This window comes from Mustela nigripes, chromosome 7 (assembly GCF_022355385.1).
Source record: "Mustela nigripes isolate SB6536 chromosome 7, MUSNIG.SB6536, whole genome shotgun sequence".
Taxonomy (NCBI): Eukaryota; Metazoa; Chordata; class Mammalia; order Carnivora; family Mustelidae; genus Mustela; species Mustela nigripes.
In genome coordinates this window covers 91087440-91113350 of record NC_081563.1, presented here as the reverse complement: position 1 = coordinate 91113350, position 25911 = coordinate 91087440, and the positions used below count along the sequence as shown (strand labels likewise).

Here is a 25911-nt window from a genome sequence, read left to right as displayed (position 1 = left end):
TGTGTGTACATACACACCACTTCTTTATCCATTCATCTATTGATGAACACCTGGGCTCTTTCCATAGTTTGGCTGTTGTGGACACTGCTGCCATAAACATTGCAGTGCATGTGCCCCTTCAAATCACTATATTTGTATCATTTGGATAAATACATAATAGTGCAATTGCTGGATTGTAGGGTAGTTCTATTTTTAACTTTAAAAGGGACTCTTTGAGCACAAAGGAGAAACCAAATGTGACAAAGACAAAAAATTATCAGAGAAAATCTCTAGACACAATGACAAAACAAGTAATAAAATGGCAATAAATATGTGTCTATCAATAATTACTCTGAATCACGGCACCTGGGTGGCTCAGTCACTTAAGCATCTGCCTTGGCCTCAGGTCACGAGCTCAGGGTTCTGGGACTGAGCCCTGCTTTAGGCTCCCTGCTCAGCAGGGAGTCTGCTTCTCTCTCTTCCTCTGCCCCTCCCCCCACTCCTGCATGTTCTCTCTCTCTCTCAAATAAATAAATGAAAGCAATAATAATTACTCTGATTTTAAACAGACCAAACACTCCAATCAAAACGTGCATGGTGCCAAAATGGATAAAAAAAGAGATCTATCTATATGCTGCTAATAAGAGACTCATTCTAGACTTAAAGACACTTGCAGATTGAAAGTGAGGGGGTGAAGAAACATCTAGTAATACTTATCTTGGACAAAATACTTATCTTGGACAAACAAAGATTGTAACAAGAGACAAAGAAGAACACTATATGAGCATAAAGGGGATTTCCAATAAGAAGATAAACAATTGTAAATACTTACGTCCACAACATGGAAGCACCCAAATATTTATTAAAAAATAACAAAGATAAAGGACCTAATTGATAACAATACAATAATAGCGGGTGACTTTAACATCCCACATACACCAATAGATAGATCATCTAAACAGAAAATCAATAATGGAATAGTGGCTTTGAATGACACACTAGACCAGATGGACTTAACAGATATATTCAGAACATTCCATCCTAAAACAGCAGAATACACATTCTTTTCTTTTTTTTTTTAAAGATTTTATTTATTTATTTGACAGAGATCATAAATAGGCAGAAAGGCAGGCAGAGAGAGGAGGAAACAGGCTCCCCACTGAGCAGACAGCTCAATGCAGGGCTTGATCCCAAGACCCTGAGATCACGACCTGAGCTGAAGGCAGAGGCTAAATCCACTGAGCCACCCAGGTGCCCCCACATTCTTTTTAAGTGAACATGAAACATTCTCCAGAATAGATCACCTATTAGGTCACAAAACAGGCCTCAACAAACACAAAAAACTGAAATCATACAATGCACATTTTTTTTTAAATCATAACTCTATGAGAGATCAACCACAAGGAAAACTTTGGAAAAATCACTGATACATGGAAGTTAAACAGCATGCTATGAAACAATGAATGGGTCAACCAGGAAATCAAAGGAAAAATAAAACATAGAAACAAATGAAAATGAAAACACAACAGTACAAAACCTCTGGGATACTGCAAAGGCAGTCTTAAGAGGGAAGTATCTAACAATACAGACCTACATTAAGAACAAAAATCCCCGGTGCCTGGGTGGCTCAGTGGGTTAAAGCCTCTGCCTTCAGCTCAGGTCATGATCCCAGGGTCCTGGGATCCAGCCCCACATCGGGCTCTCTGTTCAGCAGGGAGCCTGCTTCCCCCCCACCTCTCTGCCTGCCTCTCTGACTAACTGTGATCTCTTTCTGTCAAATAAATAAATAAAAGTTGGGTATTCGTCCTTTCTGATGGAGGCATAATACTCCATAGTGTATATAGACCACATCTTCCTTTTGTAGCAACATGGATGGGACTGGAAGAGATTATGCTGAGTGAAATAAGTCAAGCAGAGAGAGTCAATCATATGGTTTCACTTATTTGTGGAGGATAACAAATAGCATGGAGGACATGGGGAGATAGAGAGGAGAAGGGAGTTGGGGGAAATTGGAAGGGGAGGTGAACCATGAGAGACTACGGACTCTGAAAAACAATCTGAGGGTTTTGAAGGGGCAGGAGGTGGGAGGTCGGGGTACCAGGTGGTGGGTATCATAGAGGGCATGGATTGCATGGAGCACTGGGTGTGGTGCAAAAATAATGAATACTGTTTTGCTTAAAATAAAAAAAAACTATAAATCAATCAATCAATAAAATCTTTAAAAAAAAAGAAACAAAATTCTCAAATAAACAACCTAACTTTAAACCCAAAGAAGCTAAAGAAAGAACAACAAATGAAGCCTAAATCCAGCAAAAGGAAGGAAATAATAAAGATCACAGGAAAAATAAATTATATAGAAAATTAAAAAAAATACTAGGACACAAATTGAGGGTTTCAGACAGGAAGGGTTCAGGGGCTGGGTTAACCAGGTGATGAGTACTACGGAGAGCATGTGTGGTGATGAGCACTGGGTGCTATACCCAATTAATTGTTGAATACTACATTAAAAATTAATGATGTACTATATGTTATCTCACTGAACATAATAAAAACAAAACAAAACACTAGGAGAGGTCAATGAAACCAAGAGCTGTCTCTTTGAAAAAATAAAACTGATAAACTTCTGGCCAACCAAAAAGAAAAGACAAAAGACCCAAATAAAATCACAAATGATTGAGGAGAAATAACAACGAACACCACAGAAAGAAAACAATATTATAATATCATGGAAAGCTATATGCCAACAAATTGGACAAACAGAATAAAAGGATAAATTTCTAGAATCATATGAATTACCAAAATTGAAGCAGGAAAAATAGAAAACTTAAACAGACTGGTCACCAGCAAAGAATTGAGTCTGTAATAAAAAAATCTCTCAACAAACAAAAGTCAAGGCCCAGACAGCTTTACAGGCAAATTCTACCAAACATTTAAAGAAGAGTTCATACCTATTCTTCCCAAATCATTCCATAAAATATAAAAGGAAGGAAAACTTCCAAAACCAGGTAAAGATTCCACTAAACTTACTGTCTGACATTTTAGCCAGGCTGCAGTGTGGCTGCTGTTTTCTGAGCTTCACCATGCTGCCCAAGGACAAGAAGAAGAAAGATGCTGGGAAGTCAGCCAAAAAAGATAAAGACCGATTGAGCAAATCCAGAAGTGAGGCCAGAAAAAAAGGGGTCCAAAGACAAAGTTTGGGACAAGCTCAATAACCTGGTCTTGCTTGAAAAAGTGACATATGACAATCTCTATAAGCAAGTTCCCAACTATAAGCTTATAACTCCTGCTGTTGTCTCTGGGAGACTGACGATTCAAGGTTTCCTGGCCAGGGCAGTTGTTCGGGGGATCCTTAGTAAAGGACTCATTAAAATCTTGTTTCAAAGCACAGAACTCAAGTAATTTACACCAGAAATACCAAGGGTGGAGATGCCCCTGCTGCTGGTAAACATGCATGAACAGATCCCACCAACTGTACATTTTGGAAAATAAAACTTTATTAAATCCAAAGAGAAAAAAGAACTCTACTAAAAAAGAGAACTAAAGGTCAATATGCCTGGTGAACATAGATGTAAAAATTCTCAATAAAAAACTAGCAAACAATACATTTAAAAAATCATTCACCATTATCAAGTAGGATTTATTCCTATGTTGCAAGGGTGGTATAATATTTGCAAATCAATGTGATATACCATATTAATAAAAGAAAGGATAAAAAACATGATTTCAATAGGTATAGAAAGAGTATCTGACAAAATACAGTACATTCATGATAAAAAACCCTCAACAAAGTAGGGTTAGAGGGAACAGACCTCAACACTATAAAGCCCCCCCCCGCCCAAAACTCACAGCTAATATCATCCTCAGTGGGGAAAAACTAAGAGCTTTTCCTTTACAGCCAAGAACAAGACACGGATGTCCATTCTCACCAGTGTTACTCAACATAGTACTACAAGTCCTAGCCATAGCAATCACACAAAAACAAATAAAAGGCATTCAAATCAGCAAGGAGGAAATAAAATTTTCACTATTTGCAGATGACATGATACTCTATGTAGAAAACCCAAAAGACTCCAACAAAAAACTGCAAGAACTGATAAATGAATTCAGTAGTCACAGAATACAAAATCAAAATACAGAAATCTGTTTCATTTCTATCCATCAATAATGAAGCAGCAGAAAGAGAAATTAAAGAATCAATTGCATTTACTACTGCACCAAAACCAGAAAGATATTTAGGAATAAACCTAACCAAAAAGGTTTGAAGATGTGTACTGTGAAAACTATAAAACACTGATGAAAGAAGCTGCAGATGACACAAAGAAATGGAAATATATTCAAAATGGATTAAAGACCTAAATATGAGTCCTGAAACCATAAAAATCCAAGAGGAGAACACAGAGAGTAACCTCTTTGACATAAGCCATAGAACTTCTTTCTAGATAGGTCTCCTGAGGCAAAGAAAAGAAAAGCAAAAATAAACTATTTGGACTTCATCAAAATAAAAACTTTTGCACTAGAGAGAGCCTGACTCCAATGCCCCCCTAGAATGTGTCATCCCCTGCCCCATATATTCTTTCTCTCTGGTACATATTAACTCTTATTTTATCTTTTCATGTTCTATATGCTGTTTATTATTTGTTTTAAATAATATTACTTGTTTCCAGTTGGAAAAAAAAGGCAACCTACTGAATGGGAGATGTTTCACAAATGACATATCTGATAAAGTGTTAGTATCCAAAATTTATAAAGAGCTTATCAAATTCAACACCCAGAAAACAATCCAATTTAAAAAATGGGCAGAAGACATGAACAGACATTTTTGCAAAGAAGACAATACAGATGGCCAATAGATACATGAAAAGATGTTTGACACCACTCATCATCAGGGAAATACAAATCAACACTACAATGAGGTATCACCTATACCTGTCAGAATGGCTTACCTCAACAACTCACGAAACAACAGATGTTGGCAAGGATGTGGAGAAAGGGGCACTTTCTTATACTGTTGGTGGAAATGCAAACTGGTACAACCACTCTGGAAAACTGTATAAAGGCTCCTCAAATTTAAAAATAGAATAACCCTACAATCTAGCAGTCATACTAGTAGGTATTTACACAAAGAATCCAAAAACACTAATTTGAAGGGGTACATGTACCCTGATATTTGTAGCAGCATTATCTACAATAGCCAAACTATGGAAGGAGCCCAAGTGTCCATTGACTGATGAACGGATAAAGAAGATGTGATATCCATCCATCTGTCTGTCCATCCATCCATCCAATGGAGTACTACCCAGCCATAAAAAAGAATGAAATCTTACCACTGACAACAATAAGGATGGAGCCAGAGAATATAGTGCTAAGCAAAAATAACTCAGAGAAAGACAAATACAATATGATTTCAATCATATGTGGAATTTAAGAAACAAAATATATGAGCAAAAGGGAAAGACAGAGAGAGATGTGAACCAAGAAACAGACTTAATTATAGAGAACATACTAATGGTTACCAGAGGGGAGGTGGGCAGGGGTGGGTTATGTAGGTGATGGAGATTAAGAAGTGTACTGGTTATGGGGAGTACCAGGTGATGTATGGAAGTGTCTAATCACTACATTGTACATCAGAAACTAATATTACACTGTATGTTAACTAAATGGAATTTAAACAAAAACATGTAAAAGATACATATGTAAAATCTCTGATTTTCTTCGCCACCCAGCCCTGCTCCTATAACTGGCCTCCGTATGCCAGAGTAAGAGAGCACCTAATCCTCCCCAGCATGATCCTGTGGACAGGTGAGCTTTGTAAACATTGGCTGTGAGGTCTTCTGGCCTCACCCGCTCTCTGAGGATGCAGCAACTCACCTTCCCCACCTGTTTCCCAGGCTAACCTCCATTTTGCTGCTGATGGAGGGGCTCACTGTTGGCTGTTACTTGTGGGAGTAGAGAAGGAGGCTTACAACACAGTGCCAGCGCACCAGAGGGCCAGGTGCCACTCACCAGAATCTGATCGGGCACGGCGTACTTGGCGATCTTGGTGGCCACTGCAGATCTGAGCTCCTTCAACACGGCGTCTGTGTCACCTGTGTCATCCTTCAACACGATGAAGGCAAATGCAACTGAAAGGAGTCAAAGGTTTGGGGTGGGTTCAACCATGAACCATCTCCCAAGGCAGAGCATTGTACACAAGTCATCATATATCTTAAGGAACTATAAATCATGTATTGGTGACCTGTAACAGCTTCTTCCTTTAGCTCTAAAGATGCATTTCCATTTCATCCAAAGTGGAAAGCGATTCTTTTTTTTTTTTCTTCTCAAAGTGGAAGCGATTCTAAGAGCTCTTATGAGCAGCCCAGTGAAGTCAATATGTAGATGAGAGCTCCCTTCAGCTCTGGTGTTGACTGGAAGGGGATGTCACCTTGGAGGTGTGACTTAACCTCTCCTGCTACACTTGTGCCTGTTAAGTAGCCCATAATGTGGGTTCACAGGAGACGTACTACCTAATCCTTTGACATGGTGCATGAGAACATAGCACGTACCACTTTGGGTATGTGTCCAAAATGGTGGGCCCTAGCCACAGTAGCTATTTAAATGTAAATGAAATTAAGGTTAACATGTAGTTCCTGGGTGGCATGGGCCATCTGTAGCTTGTAGCTACTGTCCTGGACAGCGAGCTCCATCCTGGCTGGAAGCTTGGCTGGGCGGTGCTGACCAACCCATATTTTACCAGAAACACTAGGTTTCATTTGTCAATAGCCTACCATGTTCCAGAAAGGATTAACAGTGGTTCTCACAGGACTTTACATTTCTTTTCAATCCACCTGGGATAATCTTGCATATGTGAGACACAGAGATTGAATTCCATTGTTTCTCCACATGAGCCATCCCAGCAGCACTGTGAACAGTCTATCTTCCCTCAAGGACCTGCAGTGCCCCTTGCATACATGAAGTGCCTGCATACATTCAGCCTGTGTATACTTGCACTAATCCAATCCCATCTTAATTAATTCTCTCCATGGCACACACCACCTAACCTATTATGTAGTTTCCTCATTGCTTGTTTTTACTCCCTATTGTCTGTCTCTCCCCTCCACACCTTGACCCTCCAGCGTGTAAGCTCTGTGAGGCAGGGACTTCTGTTCCTCGCCAAGTCTGGGTCCTAATCAGACAAGACCAGATCAGGAACTCTCATCAGCCAGACCACGTGCAAACATAGGAAGTGGGAATAAAGAGGTAACCAATAGATATTGCTGTTGTTCATGTATTATGAATGCATAGGTGCTCAAATGCGTCAGAAATCAGAAAAATGTGTATCATCATAAGCATGATACAGACATTCTCCCCAGCAGCCTGATGGGTAGTAGAAGGCCTACTGATCCCAGAGTGACTTGGGCTGTGGCTTCTGTTAATGGGGATGCAAGCTGACCCAAGGCCTCTGAGTCTCACATGAGAGGACCTGTTTCTATCCCCTCCCTCCTTTCCTTCCTACCCCTGACTGCTCTCATGCATTCCAGTCTCCTGCTAAGGAAGAAGCCAGCCTCATGGACATATGCTTCCCAGGGAAAGTGAAAAATGAGTTTTCAAGTGTTCAAAGAGGACGCCTGGGTGGGTCAATCTCTTAAGTGTCTGCCTTCTGCCCAGGTCATGATCCCAAGATTCTGGGATCAAGTCCTGCATTGGGCCCCTTGCTCAGCAGGGAGCCTGCTTCTCCCATTGCCTGTCACTCCCCCTACTTGTGCTCTCAATCTCTTTCTCTTTCCTTTCCTCTTTCCCTCTGTCTCTCTGATAAGTAAATAAAGTTGTTTTTTAAAAAGTGTTTACATGAATATTAAATTTTACAGTGGGTCAATTTAGATAAGGTATTTGAGTAGTTAATGGAACTGTAGCACACAAATGTGGCGGGAAGGCTGATGACCCCACGGCATGCTGAAACAGAGGATGCCCCTGACAGCAAGTGGGCAAGAGTGCCAGGGTGCTTGGCCAGGCAGTGTAGGATGGCCTGCCCAGCAGTGTGGCATATAGTCAGCAAGCATCCAGGTCACACCAGGCCAAGTGAGTGTGACCACCATGCACTGGGCATTACAATACTCAGGTGACCCTGCCCCTGCCCAGACCCACCCACTTAGACACTGGGAGACTTTAGAATAAGGGGTGTCTTCAAATAAAGACTATTCTGGTTATCATTCAGTAGCTGCAGTGGGAACCACAGGTTAGATTCTTCCAAAAAGAATCCCAGAGCTGTACAAGGGCCCACACCAGGGCCTGTCTTGTCTGCCAGCCCCCAGAGCAGCTGCCTGGGGCACTGTGCCTGAGCACGTGCAAGGAGATGCTGTGAGCAGGACTGTGTATTTCATGGGCACCCTCCATAAAATGAGCTGCCATGCACACGTGGACAGAGGAGGAAACTCCCAAGATCAGCAGGGGCCCACTAGGTCCTAGCTCCTGTAGGTGTGTGCCCTTAAAGAACAGCAGAACTAAGACATTTCAGAAATCGGACCCTTGTCTAACATACATGCTATCAAGTATCCTCACCAAAAGTCTTTACCTGGGACAGAAGAAAGAAACAGCTTGATGCATACAAAACCCCGACCACGCATTCCCAGAGTACGTTCCTTTTACAAAGTGCAACAGTGTGTGTGAGACCAGGAATGAGGAGCACCTTTGGTGGGCACTCACCTTCTCCTTTGATGTCATGGGGATAGCCAATGACAGCGGTCTCTGGCACAGCAGGATGGTTAGCCTATTTAGAACACAAAACAAAACATGCAGATGAACCAGCTGCCTGAGTTAGCACATAGGTCAATCCAAGGCCTCCCGGAGCTACCCAAGCAAAGGAGGCCCAACTGTGCTCACCATCGCGTCCTCGATCTCTGCAGTCCCCAGCCTGTGGCCGCTGATGTTGATGACGTCGTCCATCCGCCCTGTGATCTGGTAGTAGCCACCTTCTGTCCGGTACGCCCCATCACCAGTGAAGTAGTGGCCTGCACCACAGTGGGGTGCAGCGGTATTCAGAGGTATGCAGAGGTATTCAGCAGCAATACCTCTGAACCAGGACCGAGCAGGGCTCCCATCCATACATGAGGGACACAGCAAGACAGACATCTTGACCTCACTCTATGGAAGAAATCTCCAAAACCCCAGCTCTGTTGACTTCCTGCCTCTCCACCCTTCTGCTAACCCCTTGCAGAGACACTTTTCTAGTTGGTACCATCTGGCTGTGTGCTAGAGAAAGGGCAGTGGCTCCGAATCGGCAGAGTTCTGACCACATCACAGCTGCAAACATCTGAGGAGTAGATGATAAGCAAAGAGCACACCCAAGCAGTCCCCAAAGTGAGGCTCATTCACAAACTTGAGAATGAAAATGAAGGGTTCCAACAGGCACAATGTGTATATAACCTTCCAGCCCAATGACATAAAGCAAACTAGGAAAAAAATGAAAAGTAAGCCAGAAGAAAACTTGCAGTTAGACATCAGGCCAGTTTTCTGGAGTGGTTTCTTCATTCTTCCTTCCTAGTAGCCTAAGGTGTGGTGTGCACACCAAGGGGCGGGTGCTTCAGGCTCTGCATGCAGCCCCACTTAAACCCCAGGGACGCTGCCCACTCCAGAGACCAGGAGGCTCAGAAAGCTGAGGGGGAGGGGCAGGACTCCAACTCCAAAGTGTTACCGCACTACACTCAGTCATCATTACCTTAAAGACATCTTCTGAGCCTAAGATCCCCAAGGTGTGGAGAAATGCATGATACAATCCATTTTAGCTGGCTCACCTGGGTAAGGCTTGAAGTAGGCCTCCATGAATCTCTTGTGGTCTCCATAGATGGTTCTTGCCATGCCTGGCCAGGCCTGGGACAGGCACAGAGCCCCAGAGACATTACCACCCTCCACGACCTCTCCCTGTGGACCCAGAGACCCATGTATGAGAGAACGCGAAGATTCTGCTTGAGAAGCAAAGAATTAATAATGTTCTTCTGAGAAATGACAGATGGAAGTACCAGAGAAATACGTGAAAACAGGAATGTGAAAAAAGACAAGCGTTCCCCAAAAGGAACTGCCCTTCTCCTCTGCAAGAATCCAGCCTGAGATGGAGGTCCAGGAGGACGAGGGCTCACTCTACGCAGGGATTTCAAGTGTATGTCCTGGAGGAGACGCTGCAGTGAACACTCACCCTTCTGCCACCCACCAGAGCTGGGCCTGTGTAACATGAAATAGTGGGCAGGGGAGGCCAGGAAGGCATACAGGAGCACCAGGAGCTCAACAGGGCAAGCACACAGAAGGGGATGCCTTCACCAGGCCTTACCTTCTCGTCCATGAGCACTGGGACAATGCCAAAAAAGGGCCTCATTGCCATGCCAGGGAGGATCTCTGCTCCTTCTTCTGAGGGCCGTGGCGCAATGCAGATGCCACCCGTTTCTGCAGGGAAAATAGAGAAGAAGTGCACACTGGACCCAGGAACTACTGAGATGTTTTATCTAGACATGCCATCAGGGGTCCGCAATGGACACACAAATGCTGCCCCGAGGTGGGAGATGGGTGTTTATCCCTATTTGGCCCCAGTGACACAAAGATATCTTTCTGAGGCAAGACCAGACTTGGGTTCTGCGGAAATAAGATGTGGGCCCAAAGCGGAGGGGTCAGTCCCAGGAGCCGGGGCATTCCACAGGGACAGGTGCTGCTTCCCCTCATCCTCAGCTCTGCAGAAAAGGACAGAGTCCACCTGCTTGCACAGGAAGACGGAGGAAATGAACTGCTTCTGGGCCAGTGCTCCCCACCCCCACACTCTAAATAATGAAAAGCAATGCCCAGAGTTCTGTTCTCAAGTATTTTCTTTGGCATTCCCCTCTCTCAGCCTGCATGGAAATGCCTCAGGAGACTCAGTTGCAGAAAGCCTCCATTCTGAGCCTTCCCAAATGGAGAATGGAGCTATTTGCATTGCCTCACTTTCTGGCTTCTTGAAGAACAAGATCCCAGTTGGCTACATTTATTACATCAGTGGTGGTCTCTTGCCCTAAACATCCCAGTAAGTCAGATACCCCAGAGGACAGAGGGCAGAGAAAAACCAAATGGCACAGAAAAACAAAGTGCTTTCCCATGAAAATCTAAATTTAGACTCTGGTCCCTTACAGTCAGCTCATTTGCATCAGTTGTACTTGTTTTGGGCATGCGGGCCCAGCAGGAAAATGACCGTTTAGCTAAGCACCTACTACCTATCAGGCCTCGGACAACATACAGCAGTTCTATCACCTCCCTCCATCCTCATAGGGCCTGTAGTGGAGCACCCCCACTTCACAAATGAGGAACCCAAGGCTCAGAGACGTCATTACATATCCTGAGTCCTCCAGCTGGAATCCCTCAGCCTGGCTCTGCCTCTCACTCCAGACACTGGGATTTCCAACCACCTGAGGGGCTAAGGCATTAGCGGTGTTCGATGGCAATCGCAGAGCCTCACTCACACTTGACCCTCCAAGACTCGGGCTTGGCCACATGTTCTCACGTGCTATCATACACTGCAAGTGATCCTGGCACCAGGTTCCGAAGGCATGCCTGGGCCCCTTCTCCTTGGGGACTCTCACCTGTCTGCCACCACGTGTCCACCAGCGTGCATCTGCTGTCCCCCACCACCTTGTGGAGCCACTCCCAAGCCTCAAAGTTGATCGGTTCTCCCACTGAAACCACACACAAAAAGAGAAACAATATAATAGACCTCAATAAACCTGAAACCAAAAAGGATAGGTTTCTATAGGGAAAACAGCTCTGTAATTTCCCTAAAGGACGCAAGAGGAAACTTGAAAAAACAGTGAGATTCATCAGATTTGTGGTGCCAAAAAATACAAATTACCAGATATTTTCACCATCAGGTCAAAAATTTTAAAAGTTGCCTAGAATATGAGAGAAATAAACCTTAAATAGCCTTAACCCACTAAACATCCCAGGCACCCCTCATTAATTTTTTTTTTTTTTTACTTTTTATCTTATTTTATTTTCCGATTTTGGTCAGTAGCTTTCTATTTTTTTATTATGTTCAATTAGCTAACATAAAATACATCATTAGTTTTTGATGCAGTGTTCAATGATTCATTAGTTGTGTGTAACACCCTTATATGTAATTCCATGTATATGAACTGTCCAGAATAAGCAACTCTAGACAGACAGAAAGTTAGATTCGTGGTGGTTTTAGAGTTGGGGTAGGGGAAAGGGCAGTTGGAAGAGTGAGTGACTGCTAATGGGTTCAGGGTTACCTTTAGGAGTGCTGTAAACATGAAAAATGAGTAAGGGATAGGCAGGGCCAGGTAGGGAGAGAGAGGTAGGCTTACCCAAAATCCCAGAAATGCTGAGGTGTGAGGAAACCAGAGATAAGGGAACAGAAGCAGACAACCATGTTTGCCTTAGATATCAGAGATTAGATATTCAAAGGAGAAGTAATCATCAGTGGTAAAATCAAAGATTTCAGTTCCCTGGTCAGTTTCCTATAAAAGACTGACCATGAAAGACTGATTGGCAGCCCAATCAGAATTCCTCTCCCTCTAGAGAGCTTTTTTCTTTCCTTCCTGTTCTCACCTTCACTTAATACACTTTCAGTTCACTTCACAAAAGAAAAAAGAAAAAAGAGAAAAAAAAAAAGCAAAGTGAGAGAAACAGTACAGTACAGGAGCATAATTTGGTATGCAGCTGGGAGAAACCGCACGTGTCTGTTAACACATAGCAGCGCACACACCTGCTACGATTACTTAGGAAGCTGTGGTGGAAATCTACTATAGCTACACCTACACTTATCTTATTCTCAAGAACATCACTCCTGGCCTATAGAAAAGAAAGCAGATGTGCTCACACACAAGGAGGATCACCGCAGTTAAAAACCATAAGTGCCATTAAGAAGGGGACAGAGAAGTAAACCATCAGTGTCCACGAGATACACAGCACAAGAGCACAAGAACAGAACCGCAGCCACCCTCAGCAGGGCTGCCCAGATAGTTGCAGCCCTGCAGATGCAGGAGCCGCATAGGCCGCCTGAACCCAGCTGTGCAAAGTTCAAGGACAAGCACATCAGTCCCTGCATGGCATGGTCAAAAGGTGTGTGTGAGGGGGTGATGGGTGGTTACTGACTGGGAGGGGCCATAAGGGAATGTTCTTTGGTCTGGAAATTTCTAAGGCTTGATCTAGGTGGCGGTTTTAGATACATGTACAACAGTTGGTGGTTGAACATCACAGGGGTTGGGGTGCCAGCATCCTAGGCAGCCAAAAATCTGACTATAACTGGGACTTTGTTTATATATATCTAAGTTAAGCAAAACTTAGCTACTGATAGCCTGCTATTGATTAGAAGCCTCACCAATAACATAAACATTCACCCCACATTTTGTATGCTGTATGTATCAACATATTGTATTCTTACAAGAAAGTAAGACGAAGATAAGAAAAAAAAATTAAGAAAATCATAAAGAGGGATGCCTGGGTGGCTCAGTCATTAAGAGTCTGCCTTTGGCTCAGGTCATGATCCCGGGGTCCAGGGTTCAAACCCCACATCGGGCTCTCTGCTGAGTAGGAATCCTGCTTCTCCCTCTCCCACTCCCCCTGCTTATGTTCCCTTTCCTGTTCTCTCTCTCTATCAAATAAATATATCTCCACCTTACAACAGTTAGAATGGCCAAAATTAGCAAAACAGGAAAGAACATGTGTTGGAGAGGATGTGGAGAAAGGGGAACCCTCTTACACAGTTGGTGGGAATGTGAGTTGGTACAGCCACTTTGGAAAACAGTGTGGAGATTCCTCAAGAAATTAAAAATAGAGCTTCCCTATGACCCTGCAATTGCACTACTGGGTATTTACCCCAAAGATACAGATGGAGTGAAAAGAAGGGCCATCTGTACCCCAATGTTTATAGCAGCAATGGCCACGGTCGCCAAACTGTGGAAAGAACCAAAATGCCCTTCAACGGACGAATGGATAAGGAAGATGTGGTCCATATACACTATGGAGTATTATGCCTCCATCAGAAAGGATGAATACCCAACTTTTGTAGCAACATGGACGGGAATGCTGAGTGAAGTAAGTCAAGCAGAGAGAGTCAATTATCATTTGGTTTCACTTACTTGTGGAGCATAACAAATAGCATGGAGGACTTGGGGAGTTAGAGAGGAGAAGGGAGTTGAGGGAAATTGGAAGGGGAGGTGAACCATGAGAGACTACGGACTCTGAAAAACAATCTGAGGGTTTTGAAGGGGCGGGGGGTGGGAGGTTGGGGGAACCAGGTGGTGGGTATTAGAGAGGGCACATGGAGCACTGGGTGTGGTGCAAAAACAATGAATACTGTTATGCTGAAAAGAAATTTTAAAAAAATCTTTAAAAAAATAATAAGAAAATCATAAAGAAAATACATTTACAGTCCTATACTGTATTTATTGAAAAAAATCCATGTGTTAAGTAGGTCCCACACAGTTCAAGCAGATGTTGTTCAAAGGTCAACTATGTGTATAATATAACAACTGCTATGTATATATGCCCCCCCCACCCACACACAAATTAATGGCTTTCTACCCTAGGACTCTACAACCCAACTTCTCAGTGTCTACCCACTGTAATCTCCAGGTGTGTGTCCCCCAACCAAGATTTCATATGTTGACATCTTAACCCCCAAAGATGATAGTATTGGGAGGTAAGGACTTTGGGAGGTCATGAAGCCCTCTGGAATGGGGTTAGTGTTCTTACAAAATAGACCACACAGAGCTCCCTCTTCCCCCCCACTCATGTGAGGACATAGGGAAAAGGCACCATCTACAAACCCAGGAAGGGGGCCATCCCTAGAAGACAATCATGCTGGCACCTTGATTAGGGACTTCCCAGCCCCCACAACTGTGAGAGATAAATTCATGTTGTTTATAAGCAACCCAGTCAGTGGTGCAGCCCCAGTGGCTAAGCTATGACCCTAATGAAACAGCCATATAAGACTGGCACTCAGCCAGAATTGACCAGCTTACACATACCACTGCTAGAACAGTGAAACACTCCCACTCTGGTTGCCTCTTGCTCAGGACGACCCACGACGCACCGCGGCCGGACCTGGCCAGGGGCTCCCATGCTGGTCACATGGGGGCTGGTTGTTGTATGCATTACTCCTGCACTCACCCACACCCACAAGGACGTTAAGAGGCTGCCATGAGGTACACTGAGAAACTGCCAACATCCCAGATCTCCAACCACAGGGGCAAGACCGCCAGACCATGATCATGTTTACGTGAAAGCAGACATCTTAGAACCATACTGTCTCTCATGGGAACATGACTGTGCAGAAGGGCTCAGAAGGGGCACAAGCAGCATGGTTGCCTGGAGCCACGCTCACGGAGGATGTCATGTTTGACAGTGTTCCAATTGTTTCTTTTTCTCAGTAAGAGAACTATGTGTCACTTGTGAAATTAAAAGTTAAAAAGAAGTGTAAAGCAAATCCTGGGGTAAAAGTCCTGAGGAAGCTGGGTTCTGCTGACTGGTAGGATTAAATGAAGTCAATTCACCCGTAGTGTGGTGTGCTGTGAGGGTTAATTCAGATGTCGGGAAGCAGCCAGAGCAGCAGAGCCTCAGTGGGGGACAGCACCACATGGGCCCTGGCCAAGCATGCAGCTTACTGGTCCACATTGCTCCCATGTGAGCAGGTGCCCAGTGCTGTTTGTCTGCCTGCCAGCACTACTTAGTAACAACCAGGTCCCAAGGGAACCCCTGTAGCACTCTCCTCCTGGCACTGGTTACATGGCAGGAAAATGCCCACAACACCAGCAAAATACAGAGAGTCTGGAGAAGGCTTTGTGTGTGCTCCCTGTTGCCGAGCTGCTCCATGCCTGGTCTAGGAGAGGAAGTGGGTCTGGTGACGTATGGAGTGAGGACCCCAGAAGCCTGTCTGGCTAAAGGGATGCCTGGATGAGGCAGCTTTGAGCCAGGACGGGCTCCCCCACTCTAAGGCAAGTGTTGGGCACCTCCTTCCAAAGCACTTGGAGCATTTACCCTGTCATTGGGGTCCTTGTGAGTCTTCCTTAGCAGAGCACGTCTGGAAACTCAAACCTCCCTTCACCACTAACCTGACCTAGCTCCTGGGCCCACTTAGGTGGTCTGCAGATGGCACCTGGAGGATCTGAGTTTCTGTGGCCCTCCACCTGCCCTCAGGTCCCAAGCACTGCCAGGCCCAGAGTGCAGGAGCACCTCACAGCCCCAGCGTTGGAGGGTAGGTGTTCTCCAACCACATGACTCCCTTCACGACATGCAGGCTTCACCCTCCACAGAGGGAATGTGCCAGGAGAGGCATCTCAGACTCACCACTCTCCGCCCTGTTCCCCTACTGACAGCATGTGTAGGGGCAGAAATGACAGGAGTCAGGAAAAGGAGACAGAAAGGGCTTGGGTACCCTCCACCTCACCATATCACCTGAAATAACCCCACATCCTCTTTCCAAAGTGCATTCATGGGGCTTGGCCACCTCTGTCAAAATCACAAGCGGAGATAATCTTGGATCTCGAAACCCTCTGCTTTGGAAATATCTACAGCAAGAGCAACACACAGCACAGTGTGCTTACCACAGTCCTTGGGGGTTGTCGGCCCCCAGCACAGGGGAGCACCTTCGTGACCCACAGTCAATTCCCCTCATACTGCAATCCCATGCGGCCACTAAAGAAGGGCTTGAGCTTCTTTACCAGGTTTTTCATAATAAAGATGAAGCACAGAAACGTCTGGAATGTTGTGCCCCAGGCCACGATCAGCCAGGGCCTCCAGGAAGCTGCTTACGGGCAGGGACCTCTGTTTCCTATTTAGCCTGGCACTGTTTGAATTCAGCACAGACACAGCCACACAGCCTTCATGATTAAAGCCATCTGGAATCCTTCACTGGCTCTACCCTACGGTGGGTCACTCACCTGACCCCAGGGTCCTCAGGGAAGAGCGGTCATACTTCTTCACCCAGGAGTCGCCATATTTCAACAACAGCCGGACAGCCGTCGGGGCCCCATAGAACTGATTGATCTTTAACCTCTGCACCGTCTCCCAGTATCGACCTACAGAAGGGCCCAAGTTCACTGTCAGTCTGAGTCTACCACACGTTATCTAACTTATTTAGAAATCAGTCAACAGTTACTGTGCACTGGATACAGGCAAATACCTGTGTTCACAGAAATGGAATCCCAACGACCCATTGATGAAATGGGAAGGGAGCCCTCTGAGAAGGGGCTCCCCGTGGCAATCATCTCCCAGTATACCCCCCATCCAGGGCCAGCACATTTGGCAATAGCCTCCATCTGGCTCTGGATGGCTGCATTCACAGGGTGTTACCCAAAAGATACAGCAAGGATCAGTTCAAAGAAGTATCACTGTGAATTTTAAAAATAACCCATGCCGTACTGACATAGAACTTGTGTTCAGTCACACCAAAAATGGTCTCTAAAGGGGTTACTGGTGCTTCCCCTGGCACAGCGGCAGCCACCACTGAGCGAGCCCTGGGGAGCAGGGCAATTCTCTTAGCACTTACTCACCTGATTCCCCACAATCCCCCACAACTAGCCACCATGGCTCTACACACGGAGTGAGCAGAGCTTCGAGGGGCTGAAGTGACATGCCTGAGATCACATCTAAGATAGCCTGCACATTTATCTGAGAGTGCATCCTAGTCCATCAGGAAGCTGGAGAGGAGCAGGGGAGGTGACAAAGAAGTTCCACACACATCACTGTTAGCACTGTGGAGGGTTTGGCAAGAGCCTCCTGGCAGAGCCACCACCATTCCATCGCATTACAACAAATTCTTGGGGTTTTGTGCTGCCTCAGAGGAAGATGCCAAAGTGAGCAAGATGTGGGTCCTCAAAGTGATCTCCATTCACGGACGTGGCTCCAGGCCACAGGCATTGCTGTCTGACAGAGAGCACAGGCACAGAGCTGGATAAAGTCCCCTCTGTCTGGGGTAATGGGAGGTTGGCAGCTGTCCTGAGGGTTGAGGAAGGGCTGGATCTGGTTAGGTGGCCAGAGAGGAGAGAGGAACAGTGCTAAGGGGATGGCCCAAGGCACCCAGTTTGCTAGGGGGACAGGAACGCTGCAGTGGGCTGTCCTGAGATGGCTTTCAGTGACAAATCTATGACTATCTGATCCTACTGCAGACACCACCCCTAGCCCCAGCCCACCTTGCAGGGCGAAGAATTCGGCAGCTATGCCACAGGACCACAAGGACCACAGCCGGGCCAGATCAAAGACCTCTACCCCACCCTCCTGTGAACTTCTCTTTCCTCCAGCTCCCTCGGGGGGACCCTGTGTGCATCCCCAGTCCTCACCAGGATCAGGGTAAACCGGAGTACTCTCAAAAAGGACGCTGGTTGCTCCATTGCACAGGGGTCCGTACACCACATAGCTGTGTCCTGTGATCCAGCCAATGTCGGCCACACAGCCGAAGACGTCACCTGGCTGGTAGTCAAACACAAGCTGCAGAAATAGAAGAGGCCATCAGGAGCCTGTCACCCCACATTCCCACAGGTCACTAACACTGTTCTGTAAATGCAAAACACAGCTGCGCCTAAGGCTATTAAGAGCAGGAAAAACAAGTGCATTGCTGGGGCTCTGTGCAGCTATAGCAGTGACAAGACAGTTACTGTCACCCACAACACGCTGACTCTCGCAGGCAACAGTGAAAGAAGCCAGACTCCAGGTGTATGTTGGGTGAGCCCCAGCCAACCAAAGCTAATCTGTATGCTGGAGGTCGTGCAAGTGCTGGCCCTGCTGGGGGGGTTTTGGGGAGGCTTTCATGCCTTTAAGAGCTGAAGATACCCCACATCTGGATGCAGGTGGTGGCCACAAGTGTACAAAATACCATCTAGTTGTAAGTCTAAAATAAGGGCACCCTGCACTAGTTATATCACAATCTTCTTAGAGCCCTTAAAAATTACAAAAACATGAAAGCCAAAAAGATGCCTCAAGCATCATCAGCTTCTGAGAGCCTGAACAGAGAGACTATGTGTCTCCTGTATTCTCACCACAGGGTCCCACCAGAGCCTGAATCTGAATGTCCCTTTTCAGGAAACACAGAGGACAAAGGGATAAAACTGCTGGGTGCCACAGAAAAGTGTAAGGAAACGGAAGGGACAGAGAAACAACAGGTTAAAAAAGCCTTAAAAGACATCTCAAAAAAGCTTCAGCAGGCAAGAGTAAGCTATAGGATCAGGGGACACATACTGGGTGACAAAGCTAGAAGAGGGGAAACATGGGACCATGACGCTATCAGTCAGGATACAGGGAGGGGCTGTAGTCAGACAGGGAGGAAGGGCTTATGTGACCAAAGTGGGGTTTGCCTTTTCATAATTCTTCAAGCCACACACTTGATTTGGATGGTTTTCTGGATTCTACTCTGTATTGTTTTCCAATGAAAAGATTTTCTTTTAAATCTTCGGGTGAGTGGCCCAGTTTCTTGCTGCCCCAAATGAACACTGAGATTCTCCAGGAGTCCACATACAGCACAGTGGTCTTGAGACAGCCTGGGCCCTGTGCAGCTGTGACCCAAGGGGGAGGGATGACTCTTTCAAGGAGGACTGTGCTTTCACTGTCGTGGAGAATCAGGATGCTGACCTCCTAAGCCCCACAGCATTCAGGGACTAAAAGAATTTTTAGTACAACTTGGACCCAAACTGCCAACTCTTCCCTGGGGCTGGAGATATCTCTCCAGCCTGTGGCCAGCCGTGCTCCAAAGGGCCCAGCAGGCAACCCTGAGTTCCCACCCCCGTGGGAACCAATAGAACCAACTATCCTTTTCCCTGAAGAACCAACGGTCCTAATGTCCTTTACATGTGCTCATGCTTTCATCTACAAAAGGCTGAAAATTTCTATTCCTAATGCTTCAAAAAAACATCTCTTATTGAAGAGAAATTCAAAAGATACCTATACCCTGACTTCTTGTGCTCATATAGACTGGGTTCTGGTAACAAGTGGAAAACACAAAAAAGAATCTCTCACCACATTTATAGCTTCCCTAATGTTAACTGTACTATAAACTGGTGGAAACAATTTGATCTACTCTGTGAAGTTCTTGGTATTTGCTCTTAGTAGTTATATTTTCCAAGGTATTTTTATTTATATGATGTACCCACCGAAAGCTGAGGAAAGGTGGAGTTTTCCAGAGAACACTAAGGTCAAGAAGGTTCTGTGGCATGTTCAGGTGACCCAGGAAGCAGAAGACAACTGTTTTATTATTCATTTGGGCTCAAGTAATACCTTGTCTGCTCTGCCTAGTTCTGTACCACATCCATCTTGCGGGCTCGCTTTCAACATTGTTAGCCCTGGGTGTGGGTGGCTGCCAGTGGGACCAGTACATTGCCACTCAGAGACTGTGTCATGTGCAGTGTGCATGCCTTCTACCTGCCTCCCAGCCCCTGCTGCTTGCCACATTCATTTCATGAGATTCACCTCCTATGTGAATAACCTTGGCCAATCAGTACCTTCCTCTCCAACCCCCAGCCACAGTGACTGGGTCCAAATGGGGGCCTGGACTTTGGTGGGGCTAGGAGGCTCTCTCCAGCCACTGGGAGAAATGTGGTCAGCACAGAGGAAGGGAGCCAAGGAAGGAAAGACAGCACCACCCAGGACCAATGTCTGAGCCCTTCTTGGATGAGCCTGGGCTTGCTGGTCACCAGGCCAGTCACTTCCCCTTTGCTGCTGGTACCAGCTAGAGCCGAGTTTCAATTTTTGCAGCAGTCAGGTCCATAAACACTATCTTGAAACCAAATCCTCCCTAGGAAGTGTCAACTATTCCTCAAGTGATCAGGAATGCCCATTAAACCACAAACTCCCCCCAACCCACCCACATTCAAATCAGGCCTGTTTTTTAAATGCATTTATGAGAATAAAAGCATGTCACACCATGTTCTTTATAGGCCCTAAAGGGTGGTCCACTGTAACACAATTCCCACATAATGGACTTAGATTTCCTTAAGAAAAGTAAATTTTTTTTCTAATTTTACTTTTAAAATGTGGCCCCAGTGATCCAAGCCCAGAATACCTTTAAGGGCATATGAAAATGTTTTACTTTCTTTAAACACCAGAAAAAAAAGAAAAAAAAAGATCTACTAAGTAGAAGTAGACATTTAATATGTAAAATATCCATCTCTATACCAACTCAGTTGTAAAATATGATTTTTTACATTTCTTATGGATGAAGGGGCCCAGGAGGGCACTTAGGTGCTTACACCTGGGCCCCTGAGCATCGGAACACAGCTGTAGCAAAAGGAGCATATTGGGCCTGGGGAGAGCCAGACTCCTCCAGAGCAAACGATGGCAAGGACACAGGGGCAAAGGGGCTAAAGGCCAGCAGTGAGCCTCAGATTAGAGACCTGGACTCTTTCAACGAGCACAGAAACTTGGGCCCCACGCCCACCTATGCAGAGTGCCAGTGTCACAACTTAGAGCACCCCACTCCCAAACATACTAGGAGAAACGTTAGGCCCTCACACATACAGGCTCTAGGTTATAGCAGGAGTTCTAGCCCTAACCCAGGCTCTGAAGGCCCCCTACCCAGAGCCCAGTCACAAAGGCGTGACTCCTCGCACCCTCAGCCTCCCCCACAAGGCACATACCCGGTGTGTCAGGGCGGCATACAGCAGGTAGCCCGCCTGAGTGTGGACGAGTCCCTTGGGGGTCCCAGTGCTCCCCGAAGTGTACAGCAAGAAGAGCATGTCCTCACTGCCCATGCTCTCTGGGGCACACACAGGGTCCTCCTTGGCCATTTCCTGGAAGGGGGAAGACATACACAGTCCCATCCAAGGAAGTTAACCGCTGCCCCCATTCACCCTCTCTGAAAATACCTCTCACCTGATGCCTAAAGGACTTGGCAGACTGGGTTCAGTTTGCCTTTTCTACCCTACCTTAGTTCAACTCCAGATGCAGGGAACACAAAGGGAAGGATCCAGTCATTTCTATTACACTGTTTCAGTACATTTGTTGCATCTGAGTTCCAGCTTCCCAACCACAATATAAGCCCATCAGATACCACTGGGGAACCCTGAGCACATTTAGGGGACCCAGGTTGAAAATCACAGTTTTCAACCTGGGTTGAACTCAGACCCAGTGTACCCAATAATTACCCCTCCTCCTCCAACTGTACAGAGCAAAGCAAACACACCTGCTCAAGGGGGATGTCCCGATGACCCATGTGGACCTTGTTGTCTGTCCTGTGAGCCACCAGGACATGCTGGATGGTTGGGCAGTGCTTCACAGCTTCATCCACGATCTTCTTCAGCTCCACCACGCGCCCTCCCCGAAGTCCTTGGTTGAAGGTGATGACTACCTTGCACTTGGCTAATTCATACAAACAGAGATTTATGGTCAATTTCCTTCCCACTTTGAGCTTCACAGCCCAGGGTGAGAAGCCACACAGTCCAGGCCTAAACATGTGATAGACAAAGTCCATTCTATTTTTTAAAGATTTTATTTATTTATTTATTTGACAGAGAGAAATCACAAGTAGATGGAGAGACAGGCAGAGAGAGACAGAGGGAAGCAGGCTCCCCGCTGAGCAGAGAACCCAATGCGGGACTCGATCCCAGCACCCTGAGATCATGATCTGAGCTGAAGGCAGCGGCTTAACCCGCTGAGCCACCCAGGCGCCCCGACAAAGTCCATTCTTGAGCAAAAGAGTCCACAAAATGGGAGGATCTGGCTTCCTTGCAATCTTTGGCTGAATGCAGAAGTACCAGGCCTTTTCACAGCTCTAATGGGGACACTTCCATCAGTCCCTGCCATGCGCTGGGGGGGCTTTCCCAGGTGAGGGGCCATCACACTGTCCTCAGCCACAGCCACTATGGTGTCAAAGCAACACCAAGATGCAGAGACCAAGAAAACTGGACAGCCAGAGATCAAGCCCCAATGTGTCCTTGTGGCCCCTGTCCTGTCCAGGGATAAGAAGCTTCAATGCCAGAAAACAGAGGCCACTCCCAGTGGGTGCCAGGAGTTACAGGCCCCCACCCTTGCCTTTAGCAGATGGCCCTCCAGGCTCCACACCTGCTATTCAATGACCTGGCTAGGCTTGAACAGGCTCAGGGCAAGGATGGGAAGACTGAACCTTCCATAGCAGACCAAAGGTAAGGCCCTGAGCAGGATACAGACACAAACTAGGCCTCAGAACCATAGGCAAAGGAATGAGATCCCACTTCATGCCTCAACCTGGGATGACCCAAAAGAATCAAGGCTGCAGTGGGCTATTCTCTAACTGGCCCCTAATGGAAGAGCCCAGAACAAATACCCAGTTTTAGTGCTGACCAGTAGGGACCCACGCATCCTCAGACCTTTTATTACTCTGTACCAAGGACTTCTTCCAAAGCCACAGCCAGAAGCACTAAGGATTGCCCCAACCCCAGCAGCCTTCCACCAATGATTCATGGGTTGGAATATAAATAGTCCAACTCCCTCGCCCCCCAGAGGCCCATCCCTATGTGGTTCTATCACCTTCCAGGGCTCTCTAGGGGACTGAGCTCCAGGAACCCACTGTGGAAGCTGGTCTACTGGATTTCTCTTCCCAGCCCCACTCCCCAGCACCCTAGACTGCTTCCCAGGACCACTCCCAAATGAACTGGCTACCCCTAAATGCTCATCTCAGGGTCTACTTCTGTGGGAGCCCTGACAGAGATACCATCTCCTTCAGCTTTTCTGTCAGAAAAGTGCCTTCTAGCAACACACTCATTCTTTCTTTATCCCAAGGGCCCTAGAGTTGACATGACCTTGAGAGCCACCGAAGAATTCTCTTAGCCCTTGGCTGGGTCACCCAAGGATCAGAGAAGTACTCTAGAGGCTTTGAGGAACCCAGGAAAGTGTCATCCGGCTCTGCACAGCAGAGGAACCCAGCGGCACATTCTTTGCTCCTCAGACCTGGCCATTGGTCACCCTGGGGAAATAAAATCAGTTGGATGGAGTCCGTCAGAGATCACCCTGGCCTACATCCTGGGTGCTGAGACTGGTCCAGGACAACTCCTATGGGGCTAGAAGGGAGATAATCCAGCAGGTAGAAAGAACCTGGCCTCAAGGGGGTGAGAGACAAAGAAAAATCAGGACCCCCTAGGGAAAGCAGTGGTCCCTGTCCATCCCAGGTGCATTATGTGGATTAGAGCTTCTCCACAGCCTACCATGGCACATGCCTTGTTCCTGGCTCTCATTTGTTGGAGGCTTTCCACCCAAGCAGTTCTCTAGGGCAGGAACCAGCATCGCATGCCTAGTCTCTAGGAGGTGCTTGGGGACGTGATACACTCTGTGGTTTCCCCTGAAGTTCAGTGGCAGATACAGGGTTTGTGCACAGCATCAGGGCACAGGCCAGATCAGCATGACACTTTATCTGGAAAGCTTTGATTTTTACCTCCCTGGCTTTTGAGCAGATATTAGCATCTGTCTTCATTTTTTACTGCTCCTATAGCCAATTACCACAAACTTAGTGGCTCAGAAAACCCATATTTTATTTCACAGTTCTCTAGTCCAGTGAGCTTGGTGGGATTCTTTTCTTGAAGTCTCATGCCCAAAATCAATGTGTGAGGGAACAAAGCTCTCATCTGGGGGATCTGGAGGAGACTCTGCTTCTGGGCTATTCAGGGTGTTGACAGAACTCAGCTCCATATAACTTCAAGACTGAGGTCCCCATTTCCCTCATTTTTCATTCTGTCAGCCAACAGTCATTCCTAGCCTTTAGAGCCACCTACATCCCCTGTCTTATGACATCCTTTATCATCAAAGCTAACAAAGGCAGATCAACTCCTTCTCATGCTTTGACCTCCTATTTTGCCACATGTCCTCTGCCTCTAGCCAGAGGAAGTTCTCTTCTTTCCAGGGCTTACATTTTTGGTTTGGGCCCACCTGGATAATCGCACCATTTCCGTGCTCATCCCATTTGCCAAGCCCTTTTGATGTGTTAAGTAACATATTCCCAGGTTTTGGGGGATTATGGTGCAGACATATGTGGGGGCCATTACTTGCTCCTCCCCCACAGTCTCTCAGAATCATTCTGCCCTCCACCCTCCCCATCATACTACACTCTCTTTCCACTCCTAATTCATCCTAAAGCAAGAGGGAATATAAAGGGAAGAGGAGTGGTTAGAGTCTGGAGGCCAGGCCAGGGGACAGAAATTCTAAAATTGAACATATTGACTGAATGGCCGCCTAGCTCATGATGAGACCCTGGTGGCCATGCTAACACTCCCACCCCCGACCCCCAGTGATGGATTAAAGAGAGCTGAAAATTCTTCCATCTGGTCTCATACTACTTCTCAAGGAGAAATAGGGTGTTAGTGTCCTCCACCATGAATTTGGAATGACCAGACTGGTTGGATCAATGCACTACTAAAAATGAGGATATGTGTATTCTGAACCTGGCCTTTAGGGCAATTGGCACTTTCTACTTCCATCCAAGAGAAACTGTGAGCCGCCATGCAACAGTCTGACTGCCTGTGGTTGCCCAACCTGGTCATGCAAAGAGGCCACATGAAAAAGATGCTTCACAGCCCCCAACTATGCAAGCCAACCCAGCTTGCATCCCAGATATCATGGAGCAGAGAAAAGACATTCCCACAAGCCCATCTGATTCTTGCCCCCACAGAATCATGAAATAATTAAATTTATTCTTCTTAGCACTAAGTTTCGGAGTAGTTTGCTACACAGCAATAAATAACCAGCCACTCCTCTTATTGACCCAAGAGGAGGTAAACACCTGTCCCAACAGAGTCTTGCCATGGACTGACACCTGAATAGCTGGAGTGGAAGGTGTAGGTGTTGGGTAAGAATCTCTTACTGACAAAATATAGAGAAAATTATAGCAGTTTCATCTGCTGAGGACCTCAGAGATGACCTGGCCCCTGTCCTTCTGTGGCCTTGTTGTATAGGATTCCTGAAGTTCTGGGACCTGTTCCAGTATCCAGCTACTAAATCTCCAGGGCCCAATGCTTTGAGCTTGTTTTAAAG

At 46.3% G+C, this 25911-nt stretch overlaps 1 protein-coding gene and 1 pseudogene across 1 annotated transcript in view; one reads left to right on the top strand and one right to left on the bottom strand.

Moving 5' to 3' along the window:
• Positions 1-25911, bottom strand: part of ACSS1 (acyl-CoA synthetase short chain family member 1) — a 60506-nt gene that overhangs the window by 2425 nt on the left and 32170 nt on the right. Inside the window, exons 4-13 of the mRNA XM_059406422.1 lie at positions 22097-22272; positions 21552-21704; positions 18267-18414; positions 16869-17006; positions 11550-11642; positions 10277-10389; positions 9747-9873; positions 8836-8963; positions 8659-8722; positions 5983-6101 (exon numbers count right to left, since the gene is read on the bottom strand). Coding sequence (XP_059262405.1) covers positions 5983-6101; positions 8659-8722; positions 8836-8963; positions 9747-9873; positions 10277-10389; positions 11550-11642; positions 16869-17006; positions 18267-18414; positions 21552-21704; positions 22097-22272 — 1259 coding nt within the window. The remainder of the gene's footprint in view (positions 1-5982; positions 6102-8658; positions 8723-8835; positions 8964-9746; positions 9874-10276; positions 10390-11549; positions 11643-16868; positions 17007-18266; positions 18415-21551; positions 21705-22096; positions 22273-25911) is intronic.
• On the top strand, positions 3060-3434 carry LOC132021673 (small ribosomal subunit protein eS25-like; annotated as a pseudogene).